Source organism: Phyllostomus discolor, chromosome 1 (genome assembly GCF_004126475.2).
Source record: "Phyllostomus discolor isolate MPI-MPIP mPhyDis1 chromosome 1, mPhyDis1.pri.v3, whole genome shotgun sequence".
In the NCBI taxonomy this organism is placed as follows: Eukaryota; Metazoa; Chordata; class Mammalia; order Chiroptera; family Phyllostomidae; genus Phyllostomus; species Phyllostomus discolor.
Genome location: NC_040903.2, coordinates 61,506,331 through 61,527,729, shown reverse-complemented (window position 1 = coordinate 61,527,729; position 21,399 = coordinate 61,506,331). Strand labels below are relative to the sequence as shown.

The 21,399-nt window shown below is 37.7% G+C and overlaps 1 protein-coding gene across 2 annotated transcripts in view; it reads right to left on the bottom strand.

Moving 5' to 3' along the window:
• NEBL (nebulette) overlaps nucleotides 1-21,399 on the bottom strand; it is a 341,865-nt gene that overhangs the window by 140,287 nt on the left and 180,179 nt on the right. For both annotated transcript variants that reach the window (XM_036023529.1, XM_028506855.2), the window contains exon 4: nucleotides 20,970-21,077. In XM_036023529.1, the coding sequence (XP_035879422.1) occupies nucleotides 20,970-21,077 (108 nt within the window). The remainder of the gene's footprint in view (nucleotides 1-20,969; nucleotides 21,078-21,399) is intronic.

Sequence of the window (21,399 nt, the reverse complement as noted above, 5' to 3'; positions counted from 1 at the left end):
AAGGAAGGCAAAGAAAGCCCTGTGTTGACTGAGCCAATTATTTTGAGGGGTCAAATTCCAGCTAAAAGAAATAAAGAAATAAAATAATTTTTACAGAATTACTTCATTACTAACAGCATGTTCCTATGCTGACAATACTAAAACACTATATATATTCTTAAACACTCTTTTCTAAAATTTGCATGCTGATTAAAGACATGTCCCTCACATCAGTTAAATAAAGTATAATAAAACCATTTTATTTTTGTATTATGTGTGTGCTATTTCTCTGCAGGCCTTTTCTAGTCAAGAAATTTTTGTGAAAAGGACAAAAGTTGAAAACTGTAACCTCAGCAATCACTAACTTTGGGGACGTATCCCCTGGTACAAATGTTCATGCATATGCATATTTTTATCACATACTCAGACAGATGCCCTTGCATTGATTTAAATACTTGCATAAATATTAATGTGTACAAATGCTTGCATGCAGAAAACCCATTTATGAAATATCCAATTGCATAAATTAGAAACATTAGATACTAACTGTATTAACACTTCATAAAATACGTGCACAAGTTTGCATGACAAAACGAAAGGGCACAAGGCACTGGGAGAGGCCAGACTCTCGCAATGTGTCTACCATTCTGTAGTCATGAACTAGGAGTCTGCACAAATATTCTGAAGCCTTAAATCACTCACAATTCACTGTTAACATGAATCTTTCCTGGTCTGAGAACTAATTAAGTGCTTTTCTTACAGTAAATTTATAAATTGTTACCTATGACCCCAAAAGGAAGTGTCCATTTTTTAAGTCACCAAATGGCCTCAGAAGCTAACTTTTTCACAAAGAATATAACTCAAAAGTAATTTTCAAACAAAATCCCCGACAAGGGATTAATATCAAAATTATATATGCTAAGTGAAATAGGCCAAAGGATGAAGGACAAATATCATATGATCTCACCTTTAAGTGAAACCTAATCAACAAAACAAGCAAGAAAAATACAACCAGTGGCATTGAAATAAAGAACAAACTGACAGTAACCAGAGGGGAGGGGTGAGGGGATAAAGGGGTGGAGAAGCGGAAGGGTCATCAAGGGACATGTATAAAGGACCCATGGACAAAACCAAAGAGGGGGTGGACTGAGGGTAGGAGGTGGGGGGGCGGGGTAGAGTGGTAGGGGGGAAATGAAGAGAACTGCACTTGAACAACACTAAAAAAATAAAAAATAAATAAATATATATAAATAATTTATACAATTAAACACCAAAAACAAAAACAAACAAACAATCCAATTTAAAAATGAGCAGGGGACCTGAATAGACACTTCTCGCAAGAAGACATACAAATGGCCAACAGATACATGAAAAATGCTCAACTTCACTAGCTATTAGGGAAATGCAAATCAAAACTATAATGAGATTCCACCTCACATCTGTTAGAATGACTGTTATCAACAAGACAAGAACAAGGAACCCTCATTCATTCACCGCTAGTGGGAATGTAAACTGGTACACCACTGTGGAAAACGGTCTGGTGATTTCTCAAAAAATTAAGAATAGAGTTAACATATGACCCAGCAACCCCTCTGCTGGGTATCTATTTGCAAAAAAATTGAAAATATTTATTGGCAAAGACACATGCACTTGCGTTTATTGCAGCATTATTCACGGTGGCCAAGACATGGAAACAACCAAAGTATCCTTGGAGGACGGGATAAAGGAGACGTAGTCCACATATACTATGGAATATCACCCAGCCATAAGATGAAATACCACCATTTGCAACATGAGTGGGCTTTGAGAATATCACGCTAAATGAAATAAGTCAGACAGAAAAAGTCAAGAACCATATGATTTCACTCATATGTGGGATATAAAACTAAAAGCAACAAATGAACAAACAAAAATTCACAGACACAGACAACAGTATGGTGGTTACCAGAGTAAACGGGGGTGGGGGGTAGCACAAGGTAAAGGAGGACTGAATATACAGTGACAAAAGATGATGTGACCTGGGGTCGTGGATGCACAATGCAATACCCACATCATGTATCACAGAAATGTACACTGGACACCATTAGCCAATGTCACCCTAATAAATTTAATTTAAAGAAGTAATGCTCACAAAACACCATCCCCAATTACCTGTACACCATTACATTATATGCCTGATTCAATCTTAGGAGTGGTAGGTGAACATCAACTTTTAAAAATTATAAAAGATAACAGAGGAAAGCCCCGCAGGTTGGTAAACTTGGACATAACACAACTGGCTATCGGCAGTTGTCTATCCTCCACCCAGCTGCAGCTGCACATGGGGACAGGCCAGAGTTCTTATCTCAGGGACATGGTGTTTAGGAAATAATTTCCTTGTGACCATCCAGGCTTCTCGTTTCAGTACATAGCCAGCTATGGCCATTATAAGCTTCATGTTGTTTGCTTTTATACTTTCTGTAAAGTACAGATTGACTTGAAAATATTTTTTCATTAAATTTGAAAAGTAACCAAGGCTGCATTTTACACTTGAACTTTCTGTACCCGGTTTATCCTGTTGTTTCAAATTCTCAGCACCCACTCTAAGTTGGACATTAGTCTCATCAGTGACTATGCCAGACTTAATAGTTAGGTACAAAGTCAAAACAAAAGAAAGAGAAAGAGCTCTCAACCCAAAGTATTACACTACAAAGAGTACCTTCTTCTCTCTGAAACTCAAATTCAGCTCATATGAGAACAGGCAAGCGTCTTGGAGGCTGAAAAAACACACAAGGAGTTTGGCACTATTTCTGCCTGGCCTAGAAGGACAGACTTTTGATAAATGTGTATGACAGGGACTGACCCTGGCCACCAATAACCACTTTTTGTCTTCCTCCTTGACATTGAATTCTCACCTGTAGAATATGGCTGGATTGATGTATATGACTCTCAGACCTAACCCCTAAAACTTCTCATGATCCACTGAGGTTCCTCTCTCTGACAGCATGCCAGATGTAGTTCATCCAGGGGGGGATTTCCAAGGCCCCGGGATAATCAGAAACACCAGACAGGCCTGGATCATTGAATGACTGCATGGAGCAGAGCCCCTAGAACTCTGTCTTTGCTACCAACATGCATTAAACTTTGATGTCAGAAAAAATAAACCTTTACTGTGCTCAGATCTGAGAATGATTTATTTCATCAGTTAACCTATTGTGACTCATATCAGGAGCAACCATAGCACCTATAACACACCTAATCTTTCCTTTACAGACAAATCTTTAAGACACTGCATCAAATCTCTGCTAGGGGCCAAACAGGAAGAGAGAAAATCTAGGTCAGAGCCTTGTGAAAGTTTGGAGTGCAAATGAATCTGGAAATAAATTTGCATACTATGCAACAGTGAAGCCAAGTGCCACACAATTTCATTTATTCATTAAAACATTTATTGGATGCTAGTTCACACCAGGGAATATGTCTGGTGCTGGGGTTAAAAATATGACTGGTCACATTTGCTGAGCTCAAAAAACCACATTCTAGGTGGCTGGGGAGAAAGAAATTTAAAGCAGTCCTTCAACACTGTGGTAGGGCCCCTGAGGAAGCATCTATGATCCCTGTGGATATCTATAACAAAGATCACAAAATACATTTACTTCTGGATAACAAACAGCAAAAAATTTCACCTGCTCAGACTGTGCTAAATATGACAAATGGTTACTCTGAGCCTACAAGTCATACTAATATCAATGGACCTTGTAGATGAGTATCGGCATCTCTTTACCGAAGAGATGTTACTGAGTCACTGAGCACAGCACGGAACACAGATAACAAAACTGAGACCACACCAGTGAGTCAGCCCACCCAGTGATACGCCTAAAACAGCAGTATCACCTGGAAATCACCAAAGAGACTAACAGATCTCCTTTTTCAGATCAAAGACCAAATCTGGAATCTGTGCCTTTTAATGAAGCAGAAGCAGAATTCAAATGTTACTGAAAACAGAGAATTGCAGTGGAAATATGGGTTCTCCTCCATCCTCCATCCATCTCCTCCATCCTATGTATAAGCCGGCATTTAAATGACCTTGATACTTTTCACAATGTTTAAGAGGAAGCAAAACATCATTAGGGATTTACCTACAACTCTTAGGGTCCCAAGCCTAAACTGGGAAGCAATCCACTTGTGAACTTACAATATATATTGTGCAAAGCTGCACTCATCAAAATTTTTTTCACCTTGAATACATGACAATCATTACATCAGTATGCTTACTCTCAAAGGATTGACTTCTACTCCAATCAATGAAAACTCTACAGCAGTCATAGGCTGCCAGGAAAATTTTGCAACCTTGTTTAATGAAGATGTTTTATATACAACTATGAGAGACAATAATTTTTTTAAAAGTTACTGTGAGAAAGTCCACATAAATTAAATAAACTGTTATAAATGATAATAGATTTGAAGATCAGAAATGCTGCTATTTCTACAGATCAAAATGAAGTAACTGTTTAAAATATTTTCATGCCAGGATCTTGTCTCAATTACCAGTTTATTCCACAATAAGAAAACTACAAGTTATTGAGCGCTATGTCAAGTGTTTTAATTATGTTAATAAGAGCTAATATTTAATTATCATAATAATTCTTCAAGTGAAGTGGTTTTTATTCCCATTTTACAGATGTGGAAACTTACATACAATGAAGTGAATGAAGCAGAAAACCTCTACTTCCTGGAGTAACAGGTAATTAAAGGAGAGGCTAGCATTTGAATCCAGGTCTTGCCTGCCTCTAAAATCAGCTCTAAAGCCCAAAGGTCTGCTGAGAAAAGACCCTAGGAAATGGGGTTAGTGATGATGAAATTGGTACAGCAGAATCCAAGTTTGAGCCCTCTTGTCACTCAGGGCCACATCTTCCCTGTCCTGAGTCACATAGTGAACTGTGTCTGTTGCCCACTTCACTTTATGGTTAGATCTGGCCTAAGAGCAAGAATTAAGTGAGAGCTTAAATCTGACTGACAGCTTCTTCTCTACGTCTACAAACACTCCAAAAAGCAGAAAGCCAGCTGCCTCTCACTCAGCACGTTCCCACTGAATCCAAATAAATAATGCAGTGTTTTCTGTGTTTTAATTTTCTTTAGGATTACAGTTCATTATGGTTTAATTTCTCCCTGTTCTAATTACTGCCTATTCTGTCCTTCAAAATGACTTTGCAATCCAACATTGTTCAACTGACTTGAACATTCCCCCACCTTCTTAATAAGGATAGGTTGACTCTTTTTCAGGGCCATAAACATCTGATCATCTTAAATACTCTTCAAAAGAACAAAACCATAAGGAAAAAGAAAATTAAACGTTGCAGTAAACCTTATCACTTTTTTCCTATTACTAATCCCCATTTCAAAATAGAACATGTTGGAATCCTCTGGAAGAATTACTACCACTTGGCTTGGGATGTGTGATCTGGAGGGATTGAAGAGAGCATCTGCCAAGTGCAGAACAGCCCAGCTTGCCCCTCCTCTGCAGCAGGCACACGCGCTTCCCCGAGTCTCCCAAGCCAGACTACACCGCTTTCCTTGTGTTTCTCAATTACATTTTACTAAAACGGTAAAGGGCCAAAAAGGAAAGCCAGTCATCCCTCCATGTACCAATCCCCATAAAGAAATCTTGACTTCATATTTTTATTTCATGCTGTCTTTCTTCTGCGTCATGCAAAGGGCTTTTCCATCACACTTTCATTGATCTTCTCAACTTACAATAAGCATTAAATATTATCACTCCTCTCTGAGACGTGGGAGAAAAGAAGCATAATGAATGCAATAGAACACTCTGCCTGAACAGGTCATTGTAAGAGCTGAAAGAGTCTTTATCATATAATCCACATATAGTAGGAAGTTATTTCTTGTTCCTTATCTACGTATCTTGCCACAATTGAAAACTAACTTCCTCTGCTTTTAACTAGAATCAAGTCCTCAATTCCTTAGACATACAAAAGTAAGTCATTCAAAACTATTCAACTACTAGGATTTTGTTCCTTTGCATCCTGACTTTAGGAGTCAGAGGTAAATAATTTCAGGCAAACACCCTCATAAGCTGCCAAAAATGATTATTTCCAGACAGTGTCCTGAGGACAACCGAGACCCTGGGTCATTTCTCGGACCATCGTTGTGTAGTGGTCTGCGCTGGTCGATGACCATGCTCTCTGGCTTGTGTAATAGGCAAGAGGAAGTTAAATGTTTTAATTAAAGCTAGCTGTACTCTAGTTTGTATCTAACTTTTGGAAACCCTGTCAATAGGATCAATAAAGGTTTAGGCTTAACCTTTATTATATTACAAATATAATACATTTACCAGAATACTCCCTGTTACAAACAGTTCAGTTAACTGGGACTTTTCTCTCCATATTTGCATGGGACTAATGTAGCATTTGCATGCAATGCTGAAGGCATACATATTTATGCAGGTTTACACTCTCAGACCTGCCAACCTGACATTGTGTCTGAGACTAGCCATCCCAGGCTTGTATCACAGTTGGGGCGTGAACACACCACTGTCCTATTTACATACCGTACAGACACCTGTGCTCAACATTTGTCATTCAATTCTAAATCCATGCAATAAAACTGTTTAAGTTTTTCTTAATTGGCATAGCTTAAAATTACAGAGATATAAGAAATCATGATTTTTTCCTTTTGTTCCCCAAAGCAGACCCCTGCAAATACTAGTGCTTTAATCATGTCAGGCTCAATAGCTAGAAATAAGAGGCCTCAAGATCCCATGGTGAAAAATCCCAACAAATCCGAAGAGGGGTCAGATTGACAAAAGGACTAGATAAACTACTTCCAACATTTAGAAAAATGATGACCCTAAAATCCAGTGTCATTTCCTTGTTTTTCAAAAACAGATCTTTTAGTTATTCCCCAAATTCTTTAGCGTAAAATTGGACTTTGCATTTCCTCAAAAACATCATACACTTTCATTCTTGATTCCTTGTATACATAGAACACTGTGTGGGAAGGTTTTGCCACCCACCATGAACTAGTACCTCTTCCTCCCTTGCCTCTGTCCTGACTCACTCACAGAAACTCATCTCATGCCACCTTCTTCTGTAAGCCATTGGTGACCAGCTAGGGCTAGGTGCCTGTCTCTGTACTACTCGAAACCTAATCTCTCTCCTAACACACTTACCAGGCTGATTGTGTGTTCTGGGCTAAAACAGAACTGTATGTACTTAGATCTTACATCCTCAGTTGCTAAGACAGTGCCAAGCACAGAGCAGGCACCTTCAAAGGAGGGCAGAACAAGAAAGGTAAGTGTATCCTGAAGGAGATTATGCATTAAACCTTAGCATCAAGTATGGCAGGAATAACTCCCACTGTCTGTGGCAACACAAAGCCTTCCTGGAGCCCAGCACACAAAGGAACATTTGAATGGGTCATCCTATTCATGGGTGATAAAGCTCTGTTCTCAGTGTTAAGAAATGTGGGACTTCTACTTTTGGTCCTCACACATCACTATCTGACCTCCAAAATGTCATTTCAGAATGAATTAACTTCTGCACCAACAAAAAGGAGCTCATGTCTGTGACATTTGCTCTAGGCACAAGGGTTCTAGGTACAACAGATAAGGAATGACCCTGAAAGTGTGCCGTGGAAGGAAAATCTCGCATCGTGAAATCAGAAAAAACCTGGACTCCAGACCCACTTTGTTCCTCACTGGCTGTGTGTATTCAGGCAATTGCCTCATCCTCTCTCAATTTGCTTCATCTGTGACAGGAGGATACCAACAACTACTTCTAGTGACTGGTGAGAAAAGCAAATGAATAACAAATGTGAAAGACTGTGCCCAGCATGGAGTGAGCCCTTCATGAACGACTGTTCCCACTCCCGCCTCCATCTGGACCACAGGCGCCAACTAGGGACGAAGAGCGGTGAGCGGTGACAGTGACAGTGACGCAGTCAGTGGCTGGCATGCTCATGCCAGGTCCCAAGTGGCTGAGTGGGGATAAGCCCTGCAGACCGCCTGTGCTCTAACAGACCAAGAAACCAAGGAAGTTTTCTCCAACATCTACACATTGTTTCCATATATGGAAAATGAATTTTCAAGTTATCGTTTCATCATTTCACTAAGAAAATCTGTGTTTTCAAAATGCAGTAGCCCTTGTGTTCTGGAGAACAAGTCAGAGGTGAGCTATAAACACAGGGGCCTTCAGAGGTTTCCCAAATGCTCCATTTCTTAAGCTGGTGGCAGTTACGTGGATGTATACCTTGTTATTGTTCTTTAAACTGTACATGAGTTCCTACAGACTGTTTATATATGTGATATGTTTCATAATTTAAGATGGGGGTAGTCTTCATGTTGGGAGACTAAAATCAGGGATCCTGAGCATGGAAATCCCATGGGCATTTGGTAAGTACAGGCAGGGGTCTGGCACAAATAACGTCCCTTTTTCACTAAAAAAATTTTTTTTACAAAGTCATAAGCATGTAATTCTGTAACATAACACTATCACACTATCGCACAGTATATGACATTTTAGGTAAAATGTTCAAATTAAAACTAGAAATTATTACACCCATATTATTACCCTACCAACCACACTTAAGCCAGCCTTACTTCTGCCAGACCCTGTGCAATATATTAATATTTTGTCCACTTGAACTGATACATTTTTTGAGCCATTAATGATATTTTAGAAGATTTACAGTTGAGTACATAGAAGGCCTTTTTGAACACCCCTTGAAAGTCTGTTTCTGAATAACTGCAAATACCAACAATGCCAAAAATGTGACTCAAAGAGTCATGTGTCCAAAACGAAAGGTAAACTACATTAGAGGGCAGAAGACCTCAGTTCTGGCCCCAGTTCTTCCACCAGCAGTGCAGTGGAGCTGCAAGCCAACTCCCACAGCATTCAGAGAACAGATTTCAGGTCAGGGGGCACTGGGTCTAACACGCTCACCCAGGATAACTGCAAACTACAGGCTATTTTGGGAAGACAGGCTGAAAGCTGCCAAATGGTTCCTGCTCCCCTCTCCTCATGCCTTCTTCTCAGGACATTTTTTTTTAGCCCCAGTTTTTTGGTGTGCTTATGGCAACAAGTTATAAAAAGCTAATAATTCAATTATCTTTTCAAGATATTGTAATAATCACAGCAATAACGGAAGGAGCCATCTACCAAAGTAAACACAGCACTGGTCGGTTCAAGAGCACCACAGTTGTGTCATGCTCTGCCATTTACAATCACAGTCACAGACATTTGTACTGAGAAATTGCACACACACACACATACCCACACACACACACACACACACACTCGAGGTGTCAGGAGACAAACGAGTAATAACGTTTACTCGGAAGCAGATGGAAGGACTGTCTCATAAACTGACTGAGCACATGCTTCACACATAAGCAAGGTAAGGGGCCCCCAGGAAAGTTTGATGAACTTACCCAGAAGCCAGCAACCAGAAAAATCTAACAAACTACTAATTATTTTCAGGTTATCTGTGGGTTTTATGCTTTAGAGTTTAGTGTCATTGCTTTTGATTTTTCAATTTATTTCATTTAAGGGAAAGCATCATAATCTTTGTAGAATTTAGAACCTTCAAAGGTTATCAACACACACCAGGAGCAGAAATAGTAATAGAGGCTGAAAGCAATGTAAACAATTTTAGCCATCTGTTCTGCCTCTTGCTAGATATTTCACAATTTTTCGACCAATAACATAAAGCCTGTGATCAGAATGCAATGTGCTAGTCAGTTTACTCTAAATAACCCAGTGGTATGGTTTACTCCATCATATAAATTACATTAATTTTATTAGTACAAAAATTGGTTTGCCTCCTTAAATAAATAAAATCAATAATCATCTACCCTTCATAGTACTTAGTAATTTAACATGTCAAATGCCTTATCTGGCAAAACATAAATGTGAAATAAAATTATGAATGTGTTTATAATAAATGCCTCTGAGTGGACTGGAGCAACTTTTGGAGAAAATAAGGGAAATAAATGGTTAACTGCCAGCACACTCACTCACGCTGGAGGACACAAAAAGGTTCCCAGCAGTTGTTAAATTCATTTAGAGAAACTCACTTTATTTTTCCAGCAGAGCTCTCACCAGCTAATCTGTATTACAACCTGCAGGAGTCTTAATACTCTCAGCAGGATCTAGATTCGGGCCACACTGATTCGGCTATTTAATCTTGCAAGAGAACAATATTTGGCAGGAAAAGACCCCACAGCACTGAGTGGGCGTCCCGAGGTTCATTGTCAGCACAGGCTGGGCCAAGATCGCCCAAGGTGGAAACCGAACTGCACTGAGCAATGTTTATCACTTCCTTTTGGGGGCTCTTGCTCAGACACGCCTGCACACTCTATGTGTGCGTGGGGAACACAGTCATTGCATGTGCATATATGGCTCTTGCAGATACGTGTATGTTTTTTTAAAGCAAAATGTTTTCTCCATATTTTGGACCACATTATGACAAAGAATTTAAATCAAAAATATTATTGCAGAGGTTGGGGAAAGAGGTAAGAAAAATGACAATAGCTTTATTTTTGAAACCTTTAAACTTCTTACATACTGAAAGCCAAAATAGAACATATGTATAAAATATTAAATATACACAGAAATTTATATTGATCTTTTTAACTATCCTGAAATTAATAAGTTTGATGGTCAATACTCTTCAATAAATGAACATTTTTTACAGTTTATATATAATACTATGGTTTTGTTCATTTCAGTGATTTTTTTGGAAACCCATACTGACAGGTAGGGAATACATGAGGAGACACGCAAACTTAAAAACAAAATTGATAACACCAATTTACAAAAGAACAGTATGAATCATCACTCAAAAAAACATATTAGTGGAATTCTTCAAACACTATTTTCAAATAGCCATAAGTAGAGAGAGGATTCCCTTACCTCTCAAATGTGGTTAGTTATCTTTCTGATATTAACATGTTTCCTCCATCGGGCACTTACCGCTCTGTGCCCCAATGACCTGCTTGCCTGTTAGAGGATAAACTGCAAGCTCCATGAGGTCAGGGGTCATATGTATTTTATTCCTCATCATATCCCACTCCACCTACCTCCAACAAAGTGCCTGGCACATGGTAAACACTGAAAAATGTTTAAGTCCAACAGTTGTTTTGAAAAATAGTTTCTTTAAAGAATTTTTTGGATTTATAGATTCCAAAAGTATGCACATTTGAAAATGTGATACAACTCTTTCAACAATCTTGCCTCCATCAACATTTCAGTAATAATGTCTCTCTCAGCACTCGAACTAGTAGCTGTTAGGCGTTCCCAACCTTATTCCCTTCCTTCCTTCCTTCTCTTGCTCATTTCAACACCATCCTCTCCCTCGCAGACCCCTTTAGGTTGTACTGAGGCTCTCCTCCACGAACACCTCTCCCAGACACTTCATGCATTCCAGTGTCAGCATAAAACCCATGCACAAAGTGGCTCCTCATTTTTTTGCAACCCACAGGGCCTGGTGCAATGTAATGTCCACAGCAAATGTGTTTGAACAAATACCTATGCACACTTAAAGCAACTGTGAAGGCCACTTTTACTTTGACCTTATTCTTTATAGTCAAAGCACCCTATTCTGAAGGATTCAAACATGAGCAAGAAATGTCACTTGTCTTCAGAGGCCTCATAATAATTACATAACAAAAGTAAATATTTAAATCACTTTGGGGAGATCAAGTCTATCAAAAATAACAAGTTTTGGGAAGAACAGAATGATTTTAAAGGTTTTTTCCTTTTATTTTTTTCTAAATCTATACTCTTTTCCATAGTTTGCTAAAAACAAACAAATTCTGACACCTGTGTAATTTTAAGATTGCAATGATACAAAAGCTTAATTCAAACAAATCAAAGGTTGACTTTCTTATAATTAATTAGGGTAAAAAATCAGAAATATAAGCAAACAAAGAAAATGATCATACCTTCTTGCTTCTCGTCCTTGGAACCAGCTCCAGAGGTACTTACTTCACAAAAACACTAGGCCCTTAAAACAGAAATTTAGAGATAGGCTTTTACAAGCAGCATTACATATAATTTTGTGCAGGGGAGCAAAAGGCTACAAAAGCAGCCCTGGCAATGTAATAGAAAAGCTATAGTAGAAAGTACAAGCAAAAAATTTTAAAAAGCAACATCCATAACATAGTTCTTCTAGGAAAATGAAAAGCAAACTAGAGAACATATCTGCATACACTTTAAGAAAATTCTTGCTTCTAACCTTCAATCATGCAATAGTCTTTAATTATATAAACTTGGCTTGTGTTACCAATGGGTTTTAATCAAACCTCTGTATGTCTCCCTTGATTCATGACCTCCCAGTAAGTAGCAATGACATTTGACTACTTCACTTATTAAATTTTTAAAAAACCAGGTCTTAAACTTACCTCCAAATGGCCATTGAAATTATAATTATGTGCCATAATTATAAGTGATAGTCACATTTGGAGACTCCACAAATATATAGGTAATATTTCTGGTTTTTCTTTAACATTCAGTAGGTACTCTCCATAGGTATGTCCCAAAATGTATACTAAAATCTGGAAGAAAAGTCAGATACTTTTTAAGTTTTAAATCTGTATAATGCACAAATATTGAGACTTAAAAAAAAAAAAAAAAGATGGCATTTATTAGACTCCCCCTGTGGCATAGCAATGTTTCTTCTCCATCATCACACTTCCTCCCTCCTTTTTCCTCACACCTGCCCAGGCCAAACTGCCAGCCCAGGACACGAGTGAGCTACACGGCTCCACAGACACCTGGAAAACTTAAAAACATAATTACTGCTACCTAATTTATCTTTGTTTCTGTGAATGACTATCACTCAAAAACCACAAATAAAAAAGGGCTTGAAAGGACCAATAAAGGTCATTGGAAATAGGACTTAAAAGGGATTTTGTTTCTTAGTTAAGATTGTTGAGTTTGAAAGCAGAAAAATTCCAAATTGATTGTAAAAGTTTTCCTGGAATGGCAACAGGTGGTGTTATCACCCTTCACTAAATGAACTGGCTAATAAAAGTAGCTTACAGTTACAAAACGTCTGCTACTCACCTCCAGATTACCCTGTGATATATGCAGGCCATTTCTCCTTTAGTCTGCTATGAACTGAATTATGTTCCCCCCACCCCAAATTCAAATTTTGAAGCCCTAACTCCCCTATGACTATATTTTGAGATAGAGCCTTTAAGAAATAGAGGTTAAATGAGGTCATCAGGGTAAGGCCCTGGTCCTATTCCATTAGTGTCCTTACAAGAAGAGGAAGAGACACCAGAGATCTCCTTCTCTGATGCACATGCACCAAGGAAAGGCCACGTGAGGACAGAGCAAGGAAGAGCGCTCTCCCCAGAAACCACCCTTCTTGACTTGATCTGGCATTTCCAGCCTCTAGAACTATAAGGAAATAAATGCAGTTGTTTAAGCCACACGGCCTGTGGCATTTTGTTATGGCAGCCAGCAAACACTAATGCAAGCCATTTTTCTCAGGTGCTTAGACACCAAAGTCAATTCCCTGGCTCTGACATTTTAAAACAGGGCCAATTCTTGCATTTCTAATATAATGAATTTTTTAGATGCCACATTTAGAAAGCAATTGGTCCTGCTTTACTGAGAGAATACTGCTACAATCTTTTATGAAACTATAGAAATATTTAAGTGAAAACAGGAGAAAGTGAAAAATAGGTGTTTATCAAGCAGCACAAATGACAACTTCAAAGCAATTTTAAAACAAAGAGAGGTTTCAAGAAAAAGGATGTGCAAAAGCAGTCAATATTTTAAATATTATTGCCTCATTCATTTACTTAACCCACATTTACTGAGTACCTGCTATGTGTCAGGCATTATTATAGGTTTGAGCAATTCTGTGTTAAAGGGATTGATTAGTTCCTTACTGTACTGTGCCTTTATCCTATGAAAATTTTTATTGGCCTAGACTTGGATGGAAAGACAGACTTTCCTGAAAAAGAAAGAAAAATAACTTGAGGAAATAAAAAATAACACCCTTAAAAAAATTCAGTCATTTACTGAACAAATATTTATTAGGTAACTACTTTATGCTAGAAAATGATAGAAAGAGGAAAAGATCTAGGAGTTTTAAGGAAGAAAATTGATGTGATATCTACATAGATCTTAGTAGATGTTTGATTTAAATAAATTTAGAAAGATTAAAACTCCTTGTAATAATCACCATTTTAAGGTGAAATTCACACAATGTGAGAGATTCACTCCTCAAAGTACTGATACAGGTGTGTTTATCAGGGCGGTCTTGAATAAGTCCCAGAGCCAGCAGCCTTGCTTGGGCAGAGGGTGAAGCCATGCGGAAAAGATTTGCTGAAACAAGAAGTCAATTCATTTGTTTATCAATTTTAGCTCTGTGCTAGGCCATGGGGCTACAGAGAAAAAGACACAGTCCAAATCTTCATCGAGTTGGGTCTAGGAGAAAAAAGCTCATAATGCAGCTATAGAACCAGGCTGCCAGGCTGGGGAGGGGAAGAACAAGGCCAGGAAAGAGGAGGCAGCCTCTGAGCTGAGCGTGGACATGGAGAGGGTGCATATGGCCTTCTAGGCAGAAGTTTGAAGTGAACAGGGCTCAGGTCCAAGACAAGCACCTAGGCTGTAGACCTTGATTGGATTAAACCAGAGACAGCCTCACACTCCATGTTAATGGTTTTGCATTTTATCCCAAAGGCAATGGGGAGCCATTGAGATTTTAAGGAAGAAAGTGACATGATTAGAAGTGTTTTAGGAACCTGGCAAGAAACCACAAGAAGAACAGTTTGGGAGGGAGAAGAGGCAGTACTAATGACAGGTGAGAACACTCAAGAGACATTCCCACAACCCAAGGAAGGGATAGAGAGAGTCTAAATTAAGGACATGACAAGAAAGGTACAAAGTGCCATGATATGCATTCTTGGATATAGAAAAAATAAATTGAAAAAGACATGAATAATCTTCATCTTCATGAATTTAGAGAGGTAAAACATACCACGTGACACATTGAAACCAAAGCGTGGAGTGTGGTGTGTGAAATGAGTAGCACAGATAATAGCGCCATCATTCGGAGCACTGCCGAGAGGCCTCTGCAGCACGGCTCTGAGTGTGTGTCTGGGATCGGGGGTGAGGATGTCATTCACAGAGCATAAGATTGTTCCAAACAACAGGAATGACTCACGTGAAAGCCCAGCACCGAGCAAGTCGGCCAGGCCTGAAACAAATGACAGGATAGTGTTGAAGGGCAGTGAGAGCTGAGGTGAAAAATAATTTGGGAGCAGATTGTGGAGAATCCTCCAAGTCAGAATTAAAGGGCTTAGGGTAGACTTTATCCTCCTCAAAGTGAAGGTCCAAGGAAAAACTTTTAGTGGGTCATAATTAGGGTTTTGATGAAAAAGAAATTTTGGAAAGAGTCACATGGTGACAGTGTTTAAGATACAATGGAAGGAGCAGAAAGGGGCTGGAAGGCGATAAGCCCAATTAGGAGGCTCCTGCAACAACTCCAGCGATAAGGGCCTGAGCACCGTGGGACTGAAAGGAGCAGAGTGGGGGAAAGGGACTGCACAAAAGGCGGATCTCAGAAATCATTTTCTGGATCCTTAGTCCTTGTTTTCAAAAAGAAGCCTTACGTGTTAATTCTTTTATTAGGGGTGTCCTTCCCAAGCCTCCCCTTCAGACAATGCCTTTCTATAACCACAACCCTTGTACTTGCCATGCACAAGTAATTACTGGTCTGGGATGTGTTTGTTTCTTTAAGTGACTGTGGCTAAAAAATTGAGGATAAAAAGAAGAGATCAACCTTTGAAGTTCTGCCCTAGGTGGAAAAATAAAGCAAAACCAGGTGTTAGGAAAACCACAGATTTGGAAATGAGAAAGGACTACAAGGTAATTTTCCGTACACTTTTCTCATGAAAGTATACGTATTCCTTATAGAAATGCTTTCCCTGAGGAGAGGTTGTTCAGAAGCTCTAATTAGACTGGATATGTCAAAGTGTTTTGAAATGAATAAAGCATTCATACATGTGTTAGGTATTAGAAGGAAAATACATGTTATTGCCCTATCACTTTCTCTGACCTAAAATAATGCTGACCCACTATTATACTTGAGAAAGCGTCAGTCACTGGTTGAGATAAGCTGGAGATAAAGTATGGTCCATTAAAGTAACATATAAATTCAGTCTGTGAAAGTAATAGATTTCAAGAGCTTAAATTTAAACCATTGACCTCATAACCAATCATCAATGTTAATCAACACAGTTCTCAGTTATAACAAAAATACTATTCCATTCTCCTTTCAAACTACTTAATGTACTAGATTTTACTACTCAAAATTAGAAGAGTTCATATACATTTTTCATTAATTATAAAACTATTATGGTTTTTTATATAAAGGGTCAAAACTGACAAATTTTTTTTAATTTCAACATTAAATGACTTTCTAACCTTTCCCTTTCTCGCCTTAAAACAGAACCTTTTATATGTTTGCTGAATATTAAAAGAAAGAAAAATCCTATGTCAGTTGTTCGGGTTCATACAAGACCTAATTGCCTCATACACTCTAATTCTGCCACCAGTTTATAATTAGCATGCATTTCTCATGCATGAGTTGACCCAATTACATAACAAATTTTGCCTTTGGGGATTGCTCTTGACTGCTTGTCTTCTGTCCACCATACAACTCAATTTCACACCGTCAGCATCCTGAACACGACCACAGTCAGTCTCTGTCAAAATGATTTATTGAAATTACAAACAGAGATCAGATCCCTAGATAGCCACCCCACCTTCATGCTCACCCTGCCTTACACACAACCTAACTTTGAATCAAATCTTTTAATAGTCCACAGACACTGTTATTCAATTATTAGGCCATGTTTTCCTCCAATAATCTAATGTTTTTTAAGTTAATTCACAAAGTCTCAGAGAACTAAATCAACAGTATCCACTTGAGCTTATTAATGGGCATATAATTTATTTTGCATTCTAAGAAGTCAGTGAAAAAATTATGTAGCCACATCAAAAAACTAAAAATAATTACATTTCAATATCAAATTAAAGAGACACTTTTTTTTCTATAATGCTTTTTAAAAACACGTCAATCTTAGTTTTGTTTTTGTTTTTTTTGGTAAAGTAAGTAAGCATTTCTTATGAATGGGTATGCAAAATTGAAAATGGTAGTAAAAAGGGTATTAGGGAAACAGGAGAGAGATAACCAAAATTATAAATACTGACAGGGGAAGGGAAAGAATATAAAACAGGTTAAAACACTATTGTCTATGTTGTCGGTGATTAAGAAAAGGGGTTCCAAAGATTCCCATGGATGCTAACACACACCGGGGCACACTCACACAGACATACACAATGTTTTCTTCTCTGAGTTGAGGACAGGAACGAATCTCGACAAATCACATATGGTACACTTACTATTCCAGTCAGTTTGTAAAATATAAGCTTTGTCATCTAGGTTTTTTTCCTTTCCCTTTCATAAATTATTTCTGTGCCACCTGAAATAAATTTTAAAATAAACATCTAAATTTTATCTATAGCACAAAGATTGTAAAAGTCTCTCAGAGCTGGACTTTATCATTTCATTTCACAATTTATCCACAGACTGTCACAGCTAATTGAAAATGCAGTTTATATTAATGTGTAAGCAGGCAGAATGAAATTCATCAATAACCTCCTCTAGGCTGGGCGAGTCCCCCAGGTGTCTGTGTGGATTCTGCCGTGCTCTCCTGCTGCTGGTTCCCTGAATGAACTACTTATAAACATGAAGGTGGTAATCACCTGAATTAGAAATAGCCTTCACAATTACCCACGCAAGCTAGAGCTATAAGGACGACAGGAAAAAAAAGTTGTTAAAAATGTCCAAAGACACAGGAATTCCTCCATTCATGTTTGTACATTGTCCTTTAAGATAATTTTTTATAATACCACTAAGTAAAGAAAATGTGGAGATGCGCTAGGATATTTCTGTCATTTGTGAATTCATGTCCCAGAATTGGGCTAGGAGGTGGAAGGGGGAGGAGGCAATAAGACTTCCTCTGGAATTTCATGGAAAAAAAATATTTATTTGGCAATCAGTTCCGTTTCTTTCCAACCACTCAGCACATTCTGTAATCTGGCCTCTTTTCTTATTCTTTCTGCAGCTCTACCAAGTGAGTAACAGAGCAGAAGAATTTTAAATTACAGCATTTAATAAATCTCCCAGGCTCAATATGTTGTCATTATAGACCCCAAAAGAAGGAAGTCAAGGCTAAACCCACCCTCCCTCTTTCATTACACACAATTTCAAATTTACAGCTGTATTTTATCCACACCTCACAAACATATGGAGACTGAGTGGGCAGTTCCAAATGACTTCAAATCCTGGACAAATGATTACAAGAGTGTGAGAAAAAAAAAACTGACACAGACACAAGCAATCAAAAATGCCCATTCATCCATAACGTATTAACCAAAACACATAAGAGTTGTCATTAAATCCCCTGTCTTATGTCTTTATATTTTCTTCAGTCCAAAAGGGATTAGAGGGAGCTTAGAAAGATCCAGACAACATTCAAAGTTAAATAAAGTAAAAACAAGTAAGAAGGTGAAGCAATCGGAAAAATAAAGATTGTGAAGACCCTGGCTTAATTGACCCACTACGTCATCCTGTGTTAACCGTGCAGCTCAGATCTCACATCCTTCAGTCTCCAGGAGGAGCATCCCAGCATCTCCTGCAGCAAGTCTGGTGTCTGTCCAGTCTGGACATTTTCTCACCTTCTGCATCTCAGAACAGACATAGTCCAGGCCACTGTCAAAAGTATCTGTCTGGATTTGCCCAATATATTTCAGTGTTTGGGTTTATCTGAAAGTAATGTGGAAAACTGAACTAGCCAAAGTACCAAGTTTCAGATTAACCCAGGTTTCTTATAGAAAAAAGATCCTTGGATAATATGGAAAACCCCATGAGGTCACGGAAAAGTTCATAAAGTTGCGGCCTTATAAAGCAATAATAAATTCACTAGACCCCAGAATACTTAACAGCTTCCTTTCTTCAAGAGTAAATTCCTAACAGTAACATTAGGAAATCTATATGTTTACTACTATCCAAATATGAATATGCCTCATCGTGCTGAAAGTACTACTTGCAAGACTGCTATGGTTGCTAATATCAAGACAAGCACAAAGAAAATATTAAGAAACCTAAATTACTTGCTGTAAAAAGTCAGCATTGTCTAAATTATAGGTTGAATCTAAATGGTATTTCATATACTGTTATGTATATAATAAATGTAGATTTATACGTACCTATGCTATATGGGTTTTTTGCATAATGAAGAATAGATCAGCAAACAGCCTCTGGTATTGAATAAAATGTATATTCCTGCTAATGATAAAGGTTGGTGAAATGATCAGTTCTTTTCTTATTAAATATGAATATTGAGTTAATTTGAATATAAATTAAAAGGCTTACCTTTGAATCCACTGCAATCCTTATGTTAGCTGTCACGTGAATGTCTTTAGCAGAAATTGTTTAGCTCTTTTTGAAATAAATTTCTGTGATAGTTGAAGATTTATAGCTTTGTTTTGTGAAGCACTGTTTTTATTTTTTAAAAAAAACTTCCCCAACAATAATGCAAAGAAAAGAAACACTACCAAATGTAACTGCCACTGGAATACACAAGTATCTTTTATTTGCATTTTTAAAAGCAAAAATAGGTTTCTGATTTAAGGAAAGAATGAAGAGAAAGAGAGATGAGGGGAGTAACCTTCAGTACTCATAGGTAGAGCATTGTTGAGACAGGGTAGAAAAACTAAAGGACAAACAGCATGAACCCTTAAAATTCAACCATTTCACTTCAAAGGAAAAAAATCCTTACTAAGATAAAATACTCATTTAAAGAGCAAACAATGGCTAAACATTATGGAATATGAAAAAAAATGGTATTTACTCTGCCTCTTCTCACTCCCTAAATGTTCTTTAAACATCATTCTGTTTCTGAACTTTTGACAAATAAAATTCTTTCTCAAATTATATACTATCACTCTATCAGCAAATTGTTACTCTAAATATGATGATGGCCAAATATCAGTGAGTTTCAAACCATTGGCTAATTAAACATTTCCCAGAAATTAAGGCTACATCACTTATAACATTTAGATATACAGAGTTTAGTGATTGTACAGTGACACACAAAGAAAATTTTTCATGAAAAATGGATATTTGCATACACTTTCATATCATGTACACAGTGGTTGATTTTCATTCATATTTCCTCTTGAATACCTAACATTGAACTTTTTTCTAAAATGTATAAAATGTACATTTTAACAAACTTTATATAGTACTTCAGAAGAAATTTTACCACTGACATAAATTACAAAATGTAAAAACTGCTGTTTATCCACCTTTAGTATTGAATTAACACTTTTCAGTATCTGATATGCTTTGAACTTGTTAGTCTCAATTTTCTTTTTCAAAAAAATATATTACTGAATAAGACACAGCTTTCAAATTCAAAACAACTTCGTATGTAAATGTTTTAAAAATTAAATTTAATTCTTCATTTCTACAAAGATCTGAAGTACAAAACTTTATAGACACATAATTAGCAAATATGAAACTTCTCAAGATACTTGACCTTATATGTGTACGTGTTGCATGTTTACCTACGGGGGGAAGAAACCTGTAGGGTTTTTTAAACTAAACTATGAAAGTCCTTTTTTGGAAGAATTCAAAGCTGAGAACCATTCAAAATGGAGTAAGATGTTAAATTACAATAGCTTCTTTTATGTTATAGAAATATAGTCACTGCTATTGAAGTTTTAGGCTCTAGGTAACTGTTGAAATCAAAGAAGGAATTTCACAGGTGAACTTGGCATATTTTATGAGTACACTGAGTACTGCTTACATACCAAAGCAACAAAAACACCTTCAAGTCACCCAATCTCACTTTCTCACCCAGAAACACAAGTTAGGGCCATCACATCACTGAACAAACAGCCACCTACATTACTGATTTGTTCCTGAGTCCTCTTCAGCCTCTGTAGTTCAGGCGTGTCAGTAACGATGCTGAAGCCCCTCCCTTTGCTTTCTTCAAAATCTCTTTTGTACTTGACCTAACAGTAGGGGGTGGGGGAGGGGGATAAAAGAAAAAAAGAGAAGTAAACAGAGGAATCACAAATCCATAAAAAGCTGCTAAAATTGGAAGCATTGCCTCCAGAAACAGCTCTATCAGCAAGCAGCAAAGTGAGAGGCAGGAGCTAAGCGAGAGACTGCCTGGTTTACATCCCAGCAACTCCTCTGACTGTGTGATCTCAGGCAAGTTACTTAACCACTCTGTGCCTCATGGGTCTCATCCATAAAATGGCAGCAATAACAATATTTAAATAGTGCTATTTAATACATCCTAAGGATAGGATCAAATCTACTAATACTCAT